The sequence below is a fragment of the Mixophyes fleayi genome, chromosome 8, assembly GCF_038048845.1.
Source record: "Mixophyes fleayi isolate aMixFle1 chromosome 8, aMixFle1.hap1, whole genome shotgun sequence".
Classification (NCBI taxonomy): domain Eukaryota; kingdom Metazoa; phylum Chordata; class Amphibia; order Anura; family Limnodynastidae; genus Mixophyes; species Mixophyes fleayi.
The window spans coordinates 81,438,678-81,458,129 of record NC_134409.1 but is presented as its reverse complement, the minus strand read 5'-3'; the positions used below and the strand labels follow the sequence as shown (position 1 = coordinate 81,458,129).

Here is a 19,452-nt window from a genome sequence, read left to right as displayed (position 1 = left end):
TGACCTACAGACACTGTGTTATAAAGGAAAGCACTACAAAGAGGGATAATGTTAACTGTGCACAACCATGACACAACTTGATGTAGAGTCCAAAAATTGCATGGGCCAAATTAAAGACAGATATTCCAATCCAAATGACGGGCAGGCAAAGCACTCCCCAAACAATTGTACAGTTCTACTTTGAAAAGCCATTACCCTACAACAAATCTATACTCCATTTCACTCCTTTTGATGACACATTCGATTCAAAGTTACCGCAAGGGCCAAACTGACACTATACGGTGTAAGATTTACTTACTATGCCCATCTCCCCCTAGAGTGTCTGCCCTAGCACACATTAACACTAGTAATTCTGTTGGTATTCATTCCCATAGCATCTCTGTGCTCAGCACCACACTGGGGTTGGATTTGAGCCTTACAATTGGTCATATACACTGTATATAATTTATTCATGTTAGTATGAGACTTCCTATTGCTCACTTATGCCAAATGGCTAATTGTATGTGTATTCTCAACAAAACACATCAATCATTGACATTTTTGGTTAGGGCTATTTTATATTAACACGGTTTGTCAAATCTCTGCAAAAAAAGCTGTCATGGCTACAGTACGCCAGAGCCTGCTTTGTCAAATTTCAAAATGGCAGGAGTGAAGGAAAAGGACAGGTGGGATTAAATAGCTGCTTTAATTGAGAGGCCAGGTATACATTAATGTCTTCCTCACTGCAGAGCACAGAGTACTCGTCTCATCTGCGCCGGACGCCATCTTTTCAGATGGACAGGCAGCCACTTCACACACAAGTGTCGGAAAGATCCCCGTGAGACGTGGGCACGCCCATACGTGCTAAGAGAACCAATCAGAGCGTGGAATAGTGATCAGAAACAGGAGGTCTGCAATATTCAGCCATAGAGAATTGCGTATTCTGACCGAGGGCATGTACAGCATGTCTTCGGGCAGATATATAAGTAACAAAAGGAAGTTGCAGGCTTATATAGGGGTCCACAGGCACATTTGCCTGCAGTTTTACCGGTGGACGACAGTGGTGCAGCTCCAAAGGCCGGCGTCAACCTCAGCTGCTAAGGGAGACACGAAAGGAGATATTAATAAGTGAGTTCTCTATTAATTGCCCAAAAAGTTTGCAAATTATATGCATGTGGTATACTGTTCAAAATACGGTCAACTAAATCAAATGACATGTCCTAACACTACATATCAATATTCCTCCACACTAGAACAGTAACTCCCCCTCCAATGCAACCTGCTTTTGCTCCTGTCTCCTAATTGTGGTGGCTGAACATTTACTTGGCTAAATGATTCTAGGTCAAACTCCTGAACATTTGAGCAAATTTTGGATTCCAACTCTGGAGGACACTACTGTGATGCAGAAGTGCTACCTTCTAAGGCAATGTGATGACCTTATCTTAAAAACATTGGGCAGATTACTGTGACATATGAGATTTTATTATTCGCCAACGATTTGAAGGGCAACTTTGGAAACCATATGTCCAAACTCAGTTGTCCTTAGCTGAGTTTAACATATTTAGGTCAAATATTTTTAAGGTCACATATAAGGTCAAGGCAATATACCTACTGTATTATATATACCTAAGCAAGCATTCATTATGTTGATGTTTGATTTGTGATGGAGCCCCAACAAAGGACTATTGCAAAAAGATTGTCATCATCAGTTATTTAGATAGCGCCAGTTAATCAGCAGTGCCATACAGATAACTCATGCCCCATTGGAGCTTACAGTTTAAATTCCCTAGCATATGTAGACACACACACAAAATTCACAAACATATAGACATAGACTATTGTCAATTTTGGTTTGCAGCCATTTGACATATCAGTATGTATGTATGTAGAGTGTGGGAGGAAACCAGAGCACCCGTTGGAAACCCATGCAAACACAGGAAGAACATACAAATGCCACACAGATAAGGGCAGGTTCAGGTCTCAAACTCATGACCCCAGTGCTGTGAGGCTGCTAACCCCTAGGCCACTGTGAGATAGTCCACATCCCTAAAGACAAAGCAATCATTTGTTCTAGGCCATGTGAAGTGGTTTATGTCTGTCATGTTTATATCTTTTTGGAGTATATAATATTGTTGGGTTTTAGCAATGAAAAGTTTGACAATGTCTGATCATAAGATTAATGGACTACATCTATAATAAGCCGGTGAATGTATGAACAATACATTTTTTTGTACAATTTTTCAAACAGTCCGTAGATGTCAGCAACGACGGGCGGCCAAGGAGGAGGAGCAACAGGCGGAGGGACAGGGAGTGGCCCAGTCGGAGGCAAAGAGCCAGGGTGAGGCCCAGTCGAAGGCGGAGGGCCAGGGTGAGACCCAGTCGGAGGCAGAGGGCGAGGGCCAGTCTGAGGCCGACACCCATAGGTCACACCACTAGGGCCTGCAAGAGGCAACAATGGTACAGGAGGAGGTTCTTCAAGTTACCGAGGCCTTGGGAGAAAGTAAGTAGTTGCATTAAAGGCTGGACATAATTTTAGTTCATTTAGATTTCCATTGTACTGGTTACAAAACCACAATGTCACACATGTTCAAATCAGGTTGACTTAAATGTCACAGGTTTCCATCATAATGGGACTACAAAGTTTTTGGGGAAAATATACTCTCCATGACCCCCCTCCCCGGGACACAACAGAATTGTGTATATATCTACACCTGCCACAGAAAAGCCTTAGGCCTCTTGCTCCAAATGCATTTTGCATGCCATTAGGCATTGCTCACAGTTTAAAGTAATGTAACAGTACACATCTCTAGTAACTCCTGTGTGTTTTTCAAATTAGGATACCATGGAATTATTTGTTCATTTGTTTTACACCACACGTGGAGCAATCTGGAGAGTGCCCCACCCCTCCCCCCATCGGCAAAAGAAGAGTGTAGAAATACACAAATATATTAAAAAATTCAAAAACATGATTTTTTTTTTTTAAAAGAATATTCAAAAATAATTGATAAAAAAATGTGGGAAAGGGCACATTTGTATGGGTAATTTTTTTTATATTTTTATTTATGTAAATAGTTATTTTTATTTTGCATTTAAATAGTTTTAAAATTTTTAGTTTTCTGACAATCACAAGTTAGCAGAACAAATCATTGGTGTGTGTGTGTGTGTCTTTATTAATATATTACAAATGCACAACATGTGGGTCTAAGGTCAATAAAGAATGGATATGGAATAAAAAAATACTAAGATTTAAGCGACAGATTTTTGTCACTACTCCATCATCGTTGCAACATTTATATAGGCCTACTAATTGTGCCTATCAGCAAATGAAGATACACAAAGTATTTTGTAAGGAAATCCACACTAACATGGGAATAACAGTAGCTCCATACACATAAGGCAATGGTCAGGAATCCAACTCATGCCACCATGCTAAACCAGTGTTGGCTATAGTATTTGGCAAGACAAGAAGATGGTGAAACCACATAGCAAGCAATAGCTATTGAAAAAACGGTTGGCATTTGCTATTTCCATGTCAGCAAAAGGAACATGTGCCCTCCACCAACAATCCACCCTTCCAACAGGTAGGCCATCTGGAAAAATAGCAGACACATAATTAATGTGCCCTGGAGGCAAGATTCATTAAAAAAGGTATATGGCAAATGTCATATCAAATTAACTAGTTCCCCAAAATCATGTGCCATTGGAGTGGTAGTCCAAGGTTAACTTCAAGTCTCAGAGCAAAGCCAGTCACACATTGAAGCGAACATCCAAACTCTACACAGATCAGTCCATGGTTTGGAATTGAACTCATGATCTCCGTGCTGTAAGGCAGAAGTGCAACTGATGCAAACCACCATGCTACTTGACAGTGTTCAGCGTGCTGTTTGGGTAAAGCTGAGTACATCACATAACCTGTAAGCCATAGATACAGATTGAACTAGGTTTCCAGGCAATGTTGCATTTAACTTCAAGGATACTGTCTCCTTCAAATCCACTCCCCCCCTCTTAGGCCATTCCTAGTAATAAATGTCAGCATGCACATAATAATGTGCATGTGAACTGTGGGCCATAACACTTTAGGAAAGTACAAACATTAACATTCTCAGCCATGAAAAAAGGAACTTGCCATAATAAAGTTGCAGTAGAGTGGTAGATACATGTTAAATATGAGGGCAGATTTGACATTGTGGTTGAGCGTGTAGGACAAAGTAACAAAAAACAAAAAAAATTGTAGGTAAGTTCCTGAGGTGTTTCTTAGATGAATGATTAAAGTCCACAATCTGCACACAGACGTTATGGGTATGCTAGGTATTTGAACTCATGCCGGCAGTTTGTAAGTCCAAAGTGCTAACCACTTTGTATAAATAAGAGTACGATTAACTATCACTTTCCTGTGTAGCACGCATGCTGTATTGTTGCTCTTCTCCCTGTTTTTTCAAATTGCAGTTTGGGTTAGTGGTTAGCTACTCCACATTTCAAAAAGGCAGTCATGAGTTCTAATCCAGACTCCCACCCTTTATCTGTGTGGAGGTTGTATGCAGTCTACTATGTGTGTGTATTGCTTATGGAAGAGAACGCTATGCATTTTAATAACAATCCAGATGGAATTATAAAACTACATACATTTTTAGTGATTCTTTATGCATTTGATTTTAATAGAGTGATGTACATGCATTTTCCATACTATACGGCCACTTGAACTCCAAATCACACAAATCCCTTATGCAATCTGTCTTTTAGGGAAAGTGTTGTTTATGCTAATTAAAAGCAATCCAAAATCATTGTTCAAAGTGTACCACGTATGTTAAACTTGATAATGAATAATTAGGTTCCAGCTGTATTGTAAAAATACCAACAGGATTGTGTTTTGATATATGTAAACAAACTCGTCGGACCTTCCAAATTGGCCATGACGTATACATTGCTTAGCTTAACGTAAATTGCTTGGGATCCGTTGCTTGTTCTTCTACGTTGTCTAAAGGACCGCAAGTGGGTGTGTTTTTCGACTTTGAGCTGCTTATTTCTATAGCGCAAGTGTAAAGAACTGCAGGTGGGTGTGTTTTTCAACTTTGAGCTGCTTATTTCTATAGTGTAAGTGTCTGCGTCTCTTAGAGTACGCTACACAAATTACAATGAGGAAAGATACGGTTCCATACCTTGATGAATCAGGTCCTTGATGTTTAAACTGGATCTTTCATGTAGTTTCTTTAATGTATCCAGGCCCGGCGCTCCCATTAGGTAAGGTTAGGCACTTGCCTAGGGTGCCGGGCTCTGGAGGGCGCCTGGAGGGCGCCACAGATTACTAAAAGACTTTAAAACTGTGCGGCGACCGCTGACCATACCTGTCACGGTCGCCTCACAGCATTCAGATGCACGGGGAGGGGGGGAAGAGGCTATTTTGTCACCACCGCCGCCTCTCTGCTCCGTCTCCGCCCCTCCACTTACTAGTGTCAGTGAGTGGAGGGGAGGAGACGGAGCAGAGAGGCGGCGGTGGTGAGACAAGGTAAGGAGAGGAGCGACGCTTTTTTAAAAATGCCTAGGGCACCGTGGACCCTAGCACCGGCCCTGAATTCAGGGCCGGATTTACCGCTAGGCAACCTAGGCACCTGCCTAGGGCCTAGCGGCTCTCGGGGGGCACAGCTGGGGGGACAGGAGCAATTTTAAAAAAAAAATTTTGGGTGGGTGCCGCGAATCGGGGGAGGGGGGGGGGGGGTCGGGTGCCGCAAATCGGGGGAGGGGCCACACTGGGCTAGTGTGGTGGCTGGTCTCCTCCCTCCCTCCTCTGTGTGGCCTGCAGTGTGTCACATGGGACGTGCACCACATCACAGGTGCCGTCCCATGTGTGAAGGGGATGAAGACTCCATCCTAAATGGAAAAAGTAAGTTGGGGGAGGGGTGGGGTAGTATATTAATAGTGTCTGTGTGTCAGTGTGGCCACTGCGTGCGTGTATTATGTGTGTGTGAGGGGCCACTGCGTGCGTGTATTATGTGTGTGTGAGGGGCCACTGCGTGCGTGTATTATGTGTGTGTGAGTGTGTGTGAGGGGCCACTGCGTGCATGTATTATGTGTGTGTGTGTGAGGGGCCACTGCGTACGTGTATTATGTGTGTGTGAGGGGCCACTGCGTGCATGTATTATGTGTGTGTGAGGGGCCACTGCGTGCGTGTATTATGCATGTGTGAGGGGCCACTGTGTGCGTGTATTATGTGTGTGTGAGGGGCCACTGCGTGCGTGTATTATGTGTGTGTGTGTGTGTGTGTGAGGGGCCACTGCGTGCATGTATTATGTGTGTGTGTGTGTGTGAGGGGCCACTGCGTGCGTGTATTATGTGTGTGTGTGTGAGGGGCCACTGTGTGCGTGTATTATGTGCGTGTATTATGTGTGTGTGTGTGTGTGTGTGTGTGTGTGTGTGAGGGGCCACTGCGTGCGTGTATTATGTGTGTGAGGGGCCACTGTGTGTGTGTGTGTGTGTATTATGTGTGTGTGAGGGGCCACTGTTTGTGTGTGTGAGGGGTCACTGTGTGTGTGAAGGGGGAGGGCCCAAACCGATATCTTGCCTAGGGCCCCATGAGGTGTAAATCCGGCTCTGCCTGAATGTATCCCACATACCCTTAGAATTATTCTAAAGTCTTATGTGAATTATCTGATCATCCTCAACTAATAAGCTTATGGTATGTCTGTCTGTTTTTCTTGTTCCATTCTTGATTATTAATCTCTGGTCTGTGATTATAACTTCCCAAAAATCATCTTTAGACAACAGCATTTCAATTTTGAATTTCCGCAGTTGATAGTTATCATTAGACAGCTTGGATGCCGCTAGTCTAAAATCTGTGGTGCTTGCTATTTTCTTCCATTTTTTTCATATTTCATTCCCTCTGAGGTATAATACTGGGTTACTCACAGTTGCTGTGCAGATTTTCTCTCAAAAAGTGACACTGCTTAATTTATTTACTGCACTGCTGGGGGCGGCCCGTAAAGACAATGATTAAATAAAATAAAAAATGTGGGACCGTGGACAAAATAAACTTAACTGTAAAAAAAAGAGGAAAAAGTGCTTTATTGTATCAATTAAGCATTTTTTTCTGGTACTGAGAAAGCTATATCGTTAGGAGCACAGCTGTAGAATAGGTAATCCTAAATCTAGAGGCTTTCACAAAATTAATTATAGAGTACAAAATGAAAGAATGAGTAGAAATCTTAAAAATTAGAACATGTAAATTTCAAAATACCTTGTTTAAAATGGATATATTTGTATATGTTTCATATATTTCACGTTATCCTAGACGATTGTACAAAATTTCAGTGGGGCCCATGTAAACTGCAAGAACAATACTATAAAGTGCTTGTATTAGACCTAAATACTGAACTTAAAGAGGATGTACAAGCTACAAGAGAGCTTATATGATACATCTCACCTATACTGTTTCGCGGTGATATTCTTGGTATAACTTCTGTGATCTGAACCTGTACACTGCCTCTGTGCCCATCATTTAAGAGATGAATCTGGGCTGGTTGCTTTAGAAGGTCTGTCAGAGTCCTGAAAACAAACACAAACAGAAATACAATTTATAATAAATAGAAAATAGCATGTAATTATTTAAAATAGAACATATTTCTAACACAGAGACATCATTAGCATTTATAAATATACAATATCTGCAAATAATGCAAATATACTTTTCAATAGCAGGTTTTCAATTTTCAAATCAAGCAGAACTTCTCAAATTACTCAATTATTGAAGAACTCCTTCTGAAAGATCCACATGTGCTACTAATTATTTCATCAGTGATTCTGTCATGAGATCTAGAAACCATGCAATGTAGACGGTGTCTGAAAAGAGGTACTGTGATAGGTGTACACACAATGACAAAGTGAGTGATTTTCCACAGGCTTCTAAAAGAGGAGTTAGGTATTTAGCTGCCAGTCTGCAGGGAACAGCTGCAAACAGAATTACACATGTGTAAAGTAAGTTAAAGATATACAGGTGGAGGACATATATGTGACAAAATAATGACAAGTGAGGCTTCATGGGACGACCGCACTTAAAGGGTGACAAGGTTTGTAATAAGCTGAACACTAACCTGACGGGGTTAACATTGGGTTGGGCCCGACCAATGGGAGATTCTGGGGGAAGGACCTTGATTTATATAGGAGGCTGCACTTCCAAGGCTGCCTCATTCCACAGCACAAGATCCTGCAGGAAAGAAGGCTTCAGAGAGTAAACGGATAAGTACCCTTTCTTTTGCTATTTCTTCTGAGATATTTTGTCCATTTCTGTGTTTTGTTCCCCATTATCTTTTCATCATTTTTCCCCGTTTTTAGCTTAACCTTCCTCCTTTTTTACATCTCCTTCTCTCCCCCCCATTCCCCCTTTCTTCCCCCCTTGATTTTTCATCGTTTTCCCCCCTCTGTGCTGCAGACCCACGCTCCTGACCCTGTCATCTCTGGGGCTGTAGTCAGCAGGTGACGGGGTCGCGCGGTCCGCCCGGCTCCAGCGGTGGGTCCGCGCATGCGCCATCCTAGGGCACCATCCCGGGCGGCGGAGGGTGATTTAGTTAGCATTAGCGGGGGGAGGGGGGTCCCTTCCGTTGCCCATGTCCCCCCGCCGGCTGCAGTTAGGGCCTCAGATCAGCAGGAGAGCTTGCATTCTCCTGATAGGGGGAGTGAGGGAGGTGTTATGAGCCAGCAGGCAGGCAGTCCACTGGAGAGTACAGAGGGGGCAGTTAGTTGAGGCTTCAGGCTGTGTCCCATCACCCCACCTATCTTAGCATGCAGTGGGGCAATACATGTACATAATCCCCCGGCCCCCCATCAGATTTATTTCCCTCCCAGCCCATTTTTGTCCCACAGTGGCAGGGGTTTATCTGGGGGTGATTATTTGGGGGGTGAGCCCTCCTTAGTCAGGGGGGCGGCCAGACAGTTTACCCCGAGGGATGAGAGAGCACCGACAGTCAGACGGGAACTGGAATATGTGGGGACAGATACGGGCTATAGTGGGAACGCGGGTGATTTTTGTGAAAAGGAGTGAGGGATAGGTTATGTCAAACTAATCTAATTAGTTTCTACGAGGAAGTTAGTGGGAACTTAGACCAGGGCAGGACAGTAGATGTGGTCTACTTAGATTTTGCAAAGGCCTTTGATACAGTGCCACACAAGAGGTTGGTTTACAAAATAAGGGAAATGGTTCTAGGAATCAAAATTTGTACTTGGATCGAAAACTGGTTAGAGAATAGGGAACAGAGAGTTGTGATAAATGGAACATTTTCTAATCGGTCAAAAGTCTTAAGTGGAGTACCTCAAGGTTCCGTGCTGGGACCACTCCTTTTTAATATATTTATTAATGACCTTGGTGATGGTTTAGAGAGTAAAGTTTCTATTTTTGCAGATGACACTAAACTCTGTAAGGTAATAAAATCAGAGCAAGATGTAGCTTCTCTACAGAGGGACTTAAATAAACTGGAGGATTGGGCGGCTAAATGGAATATGAGGTTTAGCGCAGATAAATGTAAGGTTATGCATTTAGGGATCAAAAACAAGAACGCAATATATAAATTAAATGGAATTAATTTAGGAGAATCTATAATGGAAAAGGATTTGGGAGTGCTCGTAGACAGTAGACTTAGCAATAGTGCTTAATGTCAAGCAGCAGCTGCAAGGGCAAACAAAGTATTGGCATGCATAAAAAGGGGCATAAATGCAAGGGAAGACAGTGTAATTTTGCCACTGTATAAATCGTTGGTAAGACCTCATCTTGAATATGCAGTACAGTTCTGGGCACCACTCTATAAAAAAGATAATTTGGAACTAGAAAGGGTTCAGAGAAGGGCGACAAAATTGATAAAGGGTATTAAGTTATGAGGAAAGGTTAGCCAGTTTAGGCATGTTTACTTTAGAAAAGAGGCGTCTAAGGGGAGATATGATTACTATGTACAAATACATTAGGGGTCAATACGGAGAGCTTTCATGGGAACTTTTTACCCCAAGGACCATACACAGGACACGTGGTCATCCCCTAAGATTAGAGGAGAGGAAATTTCACAACCAGCAAAGGAAGGGGTTCTTTGGGCAGTCAAGATATGGAATTCATTGCCAGGGAAGGTTGTGATGGCAGATTCAATAGATATGTTTAAGAAAGGGTTAGACAAATTTTTAGCGGAAAGGTGTATCCAGGGATACGACCGTCAATTTAAAATAAAGGATAGTAGTGGATATAGGGTAAAAGTTGGATTGCAATATTGAGTCTGGGGGGATTTTCAAAATTGAAACAGATTGGCGGTTGCTTACTCTGGATTAATTTCAAATATAAGTGCAGGATCGCTGGAGATCCAAAATAGGTTGAACTTGATGGACTGGTGTCTTTTTTCAACCTCATCAACTATGTTACTATGTATGTATGAGTGCAGAGCCTGTGTGGCCCACCCTTTACTGCCACGTTCTGCCGCCATCGGACGATTGGGGGTACAGGCCACGTCGGGCCCTCTCTCCGGTGGGGGCAAATCAGAGCAGTTTTTATTTCAGGCAAGGCGTCGTGCTCGATAATTTAGTTTTTGATTACAACCATTCCAGCGGGGGTAATATGTCCCAATTGTCCCCCCGCCTCTCCACCTGTACAGGCCAAGCGGTTTTCCCGAGGAATCTTCCCGGGCGCGTTTTGATTATATCCCCCCCCAGCGTCGCGCAGCATCAGGAGGTTACCATAGCCCAGGGGAACAAGCATCAGCAAGCCATGATTATGTCGGCCCACTCATGGGATCGGCGCAGCGTCGCTTGGACTACTTACCCAGGTCTCAGCTTACTGCCCCTTTTTGTGTTTCAGAATCTGTGGTTACGAATCAGGAGTCGAGTACTGCCGGTAGAGGTCGTACCAGGTCCGAGTCCAGAGAACAGAGGTCGATAGGGATCCCTGAGGAGTCTATCCCGAGCTCGGCGGGTGGTCTGGCCGGGTCAGCTAAGGATGGAGAGGAGTCTTCTCGGTGTCGGAAATCCTGCTCCCCAGGGTGAGTGAATTTCTGGTACCACACATAAAGTACAACTGTTGGGGTCACCGGTGCTCTCTACTAGCAGTGATTCTTCGGATTCTGATGATAGACCTAGAAAACTTATTAGGTTATTGGAAACACAGTTACTAGGCAAGCGCAACAAGCAGACTCCTCAGTCAGGGGGCGTGGAACAGACTATTGCCAGGAGTATTTTAGGGCAGGTCGAAACGCTGGAGATAACCCATGGTATCCGGCCTAGTGTTCGGGATAGAATTAAGCGCGGGAAGTATGTGGACATGTTCGCATTGACGGGGGAGGACAAGAAGGCGCTGGCTGCGGCATGCGAAAAGTCAGGTATGGGCGAGGACAGGTTCCGATCGTTCACTAGATGGTCGAATGCCTTCTCTATCTTTGCTACCATTTACTTAGAAACTAGGCCCAGCGAGCAGGATGAGGTGTGGAGGTACATGCACCTGATTAGCGGGATGGCAGTGAAGGACAGTCCGTTAATCTGGAGGGCTTACGATGAGCTCTTCCGTAAGCGCATGAGCGGGCGCGAGAAGCTCCCTCTGGAGTCTAAAGGTGTCGACACATGGTTGGAACTCATGAGACCGAGCCATCAAAGGGCTGAGGGTAGCATGGGCAGGAGGTTTCAAGGGCCGGGGAGGGCGCAAACGACCCTCCCCACTAAAGGAAGATGTTTTGATTTGAACGCAGGCTCCTGCCAGCGAGGAGTGTCCTGTAGATTCAAACACTGTTGCACGTCATGCGGAGGACAGCATCCAGCCGCCGACTGTGACAGGGCGTGAGGAAGTGGGGGCAGGGGACGAGGAGCAAACCCAGTTATGCCGGGTCAAGGGTCCATTGCCAATTAATTTGGCGGAACTGGACAAATGGTTAGCTTGGTTCGAGGATAGGGACACCGCCTCCCTCCTCCATGACGGTTTTCATTTAGGATTTAGACTCCTAGTTCAGGGCAGCATCTCAACAGCTGCTCCAGTTAATTTGAAGTCCGCCCTCGCTCTCCCGGGGGTGCTGGACGAGAAGATAGGGAAGGAGGTTGCTTTGGGTCGTATGATTGGCCCATTCCGGCTTCCTCCCATTCCCAACCTGATTTTGTCCCCGGTAGGGGTTGTGCCCAAGAAGGCAGCGGGGAAATTCAGACTGATACAGCATTTGTCATACCCCGCTGGCCAATCCGTCAATGATGCGATAGACACCACTCTGAGCTCGGTTAGTTATCAGTCATTTGAATCGGCACTTGCACTGGTTCCGGAGTGTGGTAGGGGTTCCCTGTTAGCGAAAATTGACATCGAGTCGGCTTTCAGGTTATTGCCCCTTCATCCGGAGTCATTTCAACACATGGGTTTTTGGCATCGTGGTGGATACTATATCGATCGCTGTCTTCCTATGGGTTGTTCGATATCCTGTGCGCTATTCGAGAAGTTTAGCGGCTTCTTGCATTGGTGCATTCAGGCGGGAACGGGGTGTCGGTGGATCGCTCATTATCTAGATGACTTTTTGGTCATCGGGCCACCTGATTCCACGGGTTGTCGAGATATGCTGTTTTCCACAGAAGCTTTGTTCAGGGTGCTAGGCGTTCCTATTGCCGTGGATAAGACGAAAGGCCCGGCCACGTTTCTCTCATTCCTTGAAATTGAGATTGACACGGCAGCAGGTATATGTAGGCTTCCAGCTGATAAGGTGTCAAAGATGCACGAGTCCATTGTGGAGGTGTTAGGATCCAGTTCTAGTACACTAAGGCAAGTTCAGTCCCTGTTAGGGAGGTTTAACTTTGCTTGCTGGGTGATTCCCATGGGGAGGGTCTTCTGCAGAAAACTTCAGAGAGCCACCGCGGGTAAAAGCCGGCCGCATGCAGCCTTGCGGCTATCAAAGGTGATCAGGGAGGATTTGCAGATATGGCTTGTCTTTCTCAGGGAATTTAACGGCAGTCGAATCTGGCCGACACCGCCAGTAACAAACTTAAGTATAAACCTTTTCACGGATGCTTCCGGAGCATGCGGCTTTGGGGCCTACCTAGACGGGCACTGGTGCGCAGACAGCTGGCCAGAGGAGTGGCATAGACTGGGGATTACCAAGAACTTGTTGGTCTTGCAGTTGTTCCCTATTGTGGTAACAATTGAACTGTGGGCACCTGCATTACGTGGGAAACACAGTTTTTTGGTGCGACAATTTGGGAGTGGTTCAGTCGATTAATAAACAAAGTGCCTCAGCACACCATGCCATATCCCTGCTGCGTCACTTAGTTTTGCGCTGTCTGCAGCATGACATTTCGTTTAGGGCTAGACATGTTCCTGGGGTGCAGAATGGGTTAGCCGATGCGTTGTCACGCTTTCAATGGAGAAAGTTCCGCAGTCTGGCTCCCCAGGCGGACAGTGTTGGTATCCCGTGTCCCTCTTGTGTTTGGCAGATCATCGCACCGGCATATGAGGGCTAGTGGAACAAGCGGTGGCCCCCTCCACCCTGAGGGCATATCAGTCAGCATGGACGCGGTGGTCACTGTACAGCAGGCAAAAAGATCAGTCTGAGGCAGGTCAGCGTGACGCTATATTAGCCTTTATGTGGGAAAGGTACTCCAATGGGGAATCTAGAGCCTCCATGGCATCTACCCTGGCGGGGATATCATTCATTGCTAGGCTGCAAGGTTACCCGGATGTTACCAAGGGTTTTATGATCAGCAAGGCCCTAAAGGGGTGGGCTAGGGCACGACCTTCGCACATTGATGCACGTTTACCAATCACCATCAACATTCTGGACGTATTGATAGGGAAACTGGATCTAGTCACAGCTGACGAATACGAGAAGCTATTGTTTAGCACCGCGTTCTCCATGGCGTTTTTCGGAGCATTTCGCGTGTCTGAACTGGTAGCTAGGTACAGGGGACATCAGGAGTCCGGCTTGAGGGCAGAACATGTTAGCCTGTGCAAGGGGGTTGTGGCCTGTAAAATAATTAGATCTAAGACTGATCAGAGTGGTAGGGGATCATGGGTACAGTTAAATCAGCAGTCCAATAGTAATATCTGCCCGGTTAAATTAGTGTCACAGTTGATGAGGGTTAGACCTCAGGCCTGCTTGTTTTTATGTCACTATAGCGGTATGCCACTGACGAAATATCAATTTGCGGCTATTTTGAAACGGACCCTGCAGGCCCTTAATCTGGATAGTTCCATGTACAGGACGTACTCGTTTAGGATTGGGGCGGCCACATCCGCTGCCTTGGCTGGTTCCTCTACCGAGACCATAAAAGCCATAGGCCGTTGGAAATCCACGGCTTATAAATCTTATGTCAGGATTGACAGTGTTGACATTTGATGTTACGCTAATCATAATTTTGCCTTCACAGTTTTTCTTTTTCTTCTTTTCTCATGCTTTTCCTTTTTCTCCAAACCACCCCCACTTCCCTCCCCCACCCCATTTTATCCCTCCATTTGGTGGGCTACCCTGGGCTTTTCCGCTCGTCGCTTTGGAGTTGGGGCGCGAAGGGATTTTCACTCGGGTTTCCCTGGGCGTAAGTCCTGATTAGTGGTGTGCAGCCGGGGTTTTTCCAGGTGTTGTTAACCTTCGCCTGGGTGGCCTGCTCCCCGTATGTGTCTCTCTCTCCTAGCCCTCCCCTGTGGTCCAGTTTTTCTACCATGCTATCTTTCTGGTGCTTTATGCTAAATCTGGCCTGTCTTCCAAATAAGGTGGTATGTCTGTAACACTGGTTTTCTGCTTCCAGGTGAGAGTGCTCCAACTAAGATGGTGTGGATTATCAGCCATTCCTTTGTTTTCTGGGCCGTTGGCCATCCCAGGTCTAATGTTATCCCGAATCACGAGGACGTCATAATAAGATGGTTGGGCAGAAGAGGCTTAGGTTGGTCCGATCTAGTTCCTTGGTTGGTTAGGCTTATTCAACATCAGGGCACACCAAATGTCCTAATAGTGCACGCGGGGGGCAACGATTTGGGAAAAGGAAAGTCACTAGATCTTATTATTAAGATTCGGGAAGACCTAAGGCAAATTCACGAGGCTTGGCCAGATATCCTCATTGGTTGGTCAGCATTAATTCCCCGGCTGGTATGGAGGACAAATATCCCCTTAACCTTTCTGACCATAACTGTCATCTTTTTTAACAGCGCCATTCGGAAGGTAGTAAGGTCCCTGGGAGGTATAATTATAGATCATCCGGGCTTGGGGGTGGAGTCACCTCAATTGTTTAGACGGGATAGGATTTGCGGTGGAGTTTCGGTGTGTTTTGTTTAGTTGGTGGCGGGCTGCGGCGTCTGTAGGGCGCAGCGGGGTAGGAAGGCACTGCGTTCAGCGGCTGATTTGTGGGAGCACAGGTAGTTGGTCGTAGGTCACTGTCCCCTAGGTGGCACCAGTAACTCCTTTTTTGGTCCTTCGGTGAGGAGGGTCCCTGTCCGGCTCGGTGAGGGAGGGCAGCGTGAGTTTTAAAGGGGCAGTCACTCTGACGCCAACTCAGCGCTAGTGATGAAGGGATTTGTTCCCCTGTGGTTGTGGACATACGGCGGTTTGCGCCAGTCCATTTGTGTTATAGTGTTACCAGCTTGAGAGCTGTTTCGCAGTGCCCTTTCTCCGCCACCATAGGTTTAGTTAAAATTATAACTCATAATAAAAGTTCTCGCAATATTTTAATAACTTATCCAAGTCTCCGTGTGTTTATTTGCATGCAAATGTTTAGAATTGTAAGGTGTGATGTGAGGTTTATGGTGACATACACAGTGAGCCCTTTATAGTAAAGTAACTTACATGTTCTGAAATGGTTTGTAACTCTTTCCACAGCAAGCAGCAGCCTTTCAGGATGGGTCTGCACTGAAGCTAAACAAAACAGGCACTTGCAGGGAACTCCTTTTTAAAGATAAGGTTGGAGTGTCATCTGTCCATCAAGCTAGGACTATGGGAGGAGTGTATTTAAACATGTCCGTTTTCATTATGCAGTGTGACCGATGCAAAAGCATGGCCAGAGTCTAGGGAGTTCGTCTCTAACTTTAGCATTAAGGTCACAAGAAAAGTGTGTGCAGCTTTATGTTATGAATTACTTGCCATCCTGACAATAAAAAGCAAAGTAAAAAGCAAGAAGCTGTTTGTGTATACATCACCTGATTTGTGCCCATCTTGCAAGTGGTGTCAGAAGTGCAGATGCTCATGGAAGAAAGTTTCTGCTACCCAACCCACGAAGGCATTAACATGGAGGACAATTTGAGAGCCCTTGTGAATATGATTGCTGCACAGCAAGAGCAACACGCTTTGGTGCTACAAGTTGCAGAGACACAGGAGGAAACGCCAGTCTCTTAATGTAAGAGTTAATCCAGATGAGGTGTGACAGAAACGTACCACCTGGTCTGGCTCTGCAGAAAATGTCACCAGATGATGACATAGAAGCATATCTGGTGTCCTGCAAGAGCTGAAAAAAGGGTAAATTGGCCTGCTGAAGTTTGAGATGAGAGTCTGGTGCCATATTTAACTGGTTAAACTCAGCAAGCTCATATGGATCTGGATGAGGACTGGGTCTCTGATTATCCATGCTTAAAGTCTGAGATATTGGCTTACATTGGGGTCGGCCGAGTCCACTGCTATCGTGAGTGGCGTTATGACAATGAAAAATTGGTCAGAGCTCAATTGGCTAAGCTTTATAAAAAATTTAAAAAAATGGCTGCAGCTAGAGGAGAATTTGCATACTCTGATTATTGAAGTTTTGGTAATAGATCACTGCATCCGGGGGCAGGATCATGGTCTGCAAAAATGGGTGCTGAAATCGGACCCACAGACTTATGAAGAGCTTGCCACTGTGGTACAGAGGTTTTGTGCTTTACAGAAAATGACCAAAGAACCTGCATTCATGCCAAAGCCGAAGCCACGTCAAAAAACCAGGTTTGCCAATCCTTGCTACAGGGCCCAATGGTAAAAATGCTTCTGACAAAGAGCCGTTACAAAGCTGCCTAATCCAAAGTGCTTCCAATGTGGGGAGCCAGGCCACTTCTGGGCCGAGTGTCTAAATTACAGGACTCCATGGATTGTTCTGTTGCGAATGTTGGGCCTACTTGTCCCAGCTGTTATACTATGAGTCCCACATTGTCAGGTGCTGTCCTGCTTCTGCCTCTAGACGAACGCGTCCCATTGCATAGCAATGGGACATTCTCTGCTTCTGATTCGCATGAATACGCAGAGCGTGGTATTCCGTTGCATAACGACTAGAGACGTTCCACCAGTTCTGATCCCCACACATGCACAGGGTATTGCGTTCTGTCGCATAGCGACAAGGGACCCTCTCATCCTGTTTAGCAGTTGGTTGAGTTCTTACTGTCAAAAACTGCAGCACTTATCAGGGAACACTTCCCTCTATTGAAGGATCACTCGGACACCATTAGTGTACCAGAGTATTTGGTCTTCAGCCTTGCTCCAGCGTTTGCTCCTGTGTAAATCTTGCTCATTTGGATTATGACCGCGGCTTGTTCCTGACTTCCCCTTCTCCTTTGGTTCCTTATTCTGACTTAGAGTGATTTCCTGGTTCTGACTCAGCTTCCTGTACATTCTCCTGCTTCTGATTTTGGTTGTGATTGTCTATTTGTGTCAGGATGTCCCAGGTATGACCACGGAGAGAGTTTATATGCTTAAAGTGGCTTTATTAAGAAACACAGATAACAGTCCACCACGGATTGTGGCACAAATATACAGAGATGAAAAGTCAAGCAACAGTTCAATGGGAACAACAATGTTGAAGACTTAACTGATCCGTTAGATGGTATTCAGCGCAGCAGGTGTAGAGAGAGCAACAATAGCAGATCTTGGATTAGCGGTGCATTGCAACCACAGGTAAGTCTCACAAAGGGAGTCCAGTCCTGATGAGAGACCTAAACTCACAGCACTTGGTAACGCAGACAGGAGCTGAGCACTTGGTAATGCAGGCAGGAGCTGAGCACTTGGTAACGAAGGCAGGAGCGGAGCACTAGGTAACGCAGACAGGAGCTGAGCACTAGGTAACGCAGACAGGAGCTGAGCACTAGGTAACGCAGACAGGAGCTGAGCACTAGGTAACGCAGACAGGAGCTGAGCACTAGGTAACGCAGACAGGAGCTGAGCACTAGGTAACGCAGACAGGAGCTGAGCACTAGGTAACGCAGACAGGAGCTGAGCACTAGGTAACGCAGACAGGAGCTGAGCACTAGGTAACGCAGACAGGAGCTGAGCACTTGGTAACGCAGACAGGAACTGAGCACATGGTAACGCAGACAGGAGCTGAGCACTAGGTAACGCAGACAGGAGCTGAGCACTAGGTAACGCAGCCAGGAGCTGAGCACTAGGTAACGCAGACAGGAGCTGAGCACTAGGTAACGCAGACAGGAGCTGAGCACTAGGTAACGCAGACAGGAGCTGAGCACTAAGTAACGCAGACAGGAGCTGAGCACTAGGTAACGCAGACAGGAGCTGAGCACTAGGTAACGCAGACAGGAGCTGAGCACTTGGAAATGCTCACAGGAGTGACCTGATGATCTGGCCCATACCGTTTGAAGCATGCAGGTTTATATAGGCCAGCAGCAGGTGAAACAACTCCCAGTGATAATGAGGAAAAATAGTCCAAGTAGCACAGTGGCCCCTTTGGTGGGTAGTAGTACTACAAGGAGGATATATATACAAAACAAATCCAATAAAGTCACTGCAGACAGTAGCTGCAGAATGCAAGTCGTGACAGTACCCCCTCCTTAAAGGGCGGATTCCAGATGCCCAAATACTAGAAATGGTTGGAAAAGTCAGTCATAGTCCAGAATTGGGCATGTAGTTGAGAAGTCTTCGTGCAAGGACGGAAAGGGTATAGAATCCACGCCACAACGGAGTTGATATCCAGGAGAATCCTTCTTCTTCTTCTTTTTCACTTTCTTTTTATGGTTTTTAGAGGTTTGCTGGAAATGGAGTAAAGAAAACCATAATCTCAAAGTTGGAGTAGCCGGAGATAGAACATGTGGCATAGATGAAGCACTGGGAGTGAGATTGGCAAGTGCTGGTGTAAATTCTTCGATCACAGCCTCAGTAAAAAGTCGTAAATCCGACAGGATGGGATCTTGGGTTTCAATTAAGGGCTCTGCCCATTCCAGAGCTTCCCCTGTAAAGTTGGCTATCATGTAAAACACTTGCTTTCGTTGAGTATCAAGGATGTTGGATACAGAGGGAAAATAGGATATACAAAATTTAATAAGAGCATGAAATTGCTGCATATCCCCATTGAAGGTAGGTGGCAGGAAGAGTTGAACAGAGGATGAATTCGAATTTACACGAGACAAGGTCGTCTCAGGTTGTACATACGTCCCCTCTGGAGCAGAGTGTAAGGGCAGCGCCCCCTCTGGAGCAGAGTGTAAGGGCAGCGCCCCCTCTGGAGCAGAGTGTAAGGGCAGCGCCCCCTCTGGAGCAGAGTGTAAGGGCAGCGCCCCCTCTGGAGCAGACTGCAAGGGCAGGGCCCCCTCTGGATCAGTCTTTACGG

General features: G+C 45.7%; 1 protein-coding gene across 1 annotated transcript in view; it reads right to left on the bottom strand.

Annotated features, from left to right (window-relative positions):
* Window positions 1–666: 666 nt before the first annotated feature.
* The window catches only part of SHISA8 (shisa family member 8), a 418,174-nt gene continuing 399,388 nt past the window's right edge, over window positions 667–19,452 (bottom strand). The window contains exons 2-3 of the mRNA XM_075184089.1: window positions 7,394–7,515; window positions 667–1,076 (exon numbers count right to left, since the gene is read on the bottom strand). Of these exons, the coding sequence (XP_075040190.1) occupies window positions 1,024–1,076; window positions 7,394–7,515 (175 nt within the window). The 3' untranslated portion in view covers window positions 667–1,023. The remainder of the gene's footprint in view (window positions 1,077–7,393; window positions 7,516–19,452) is intronic.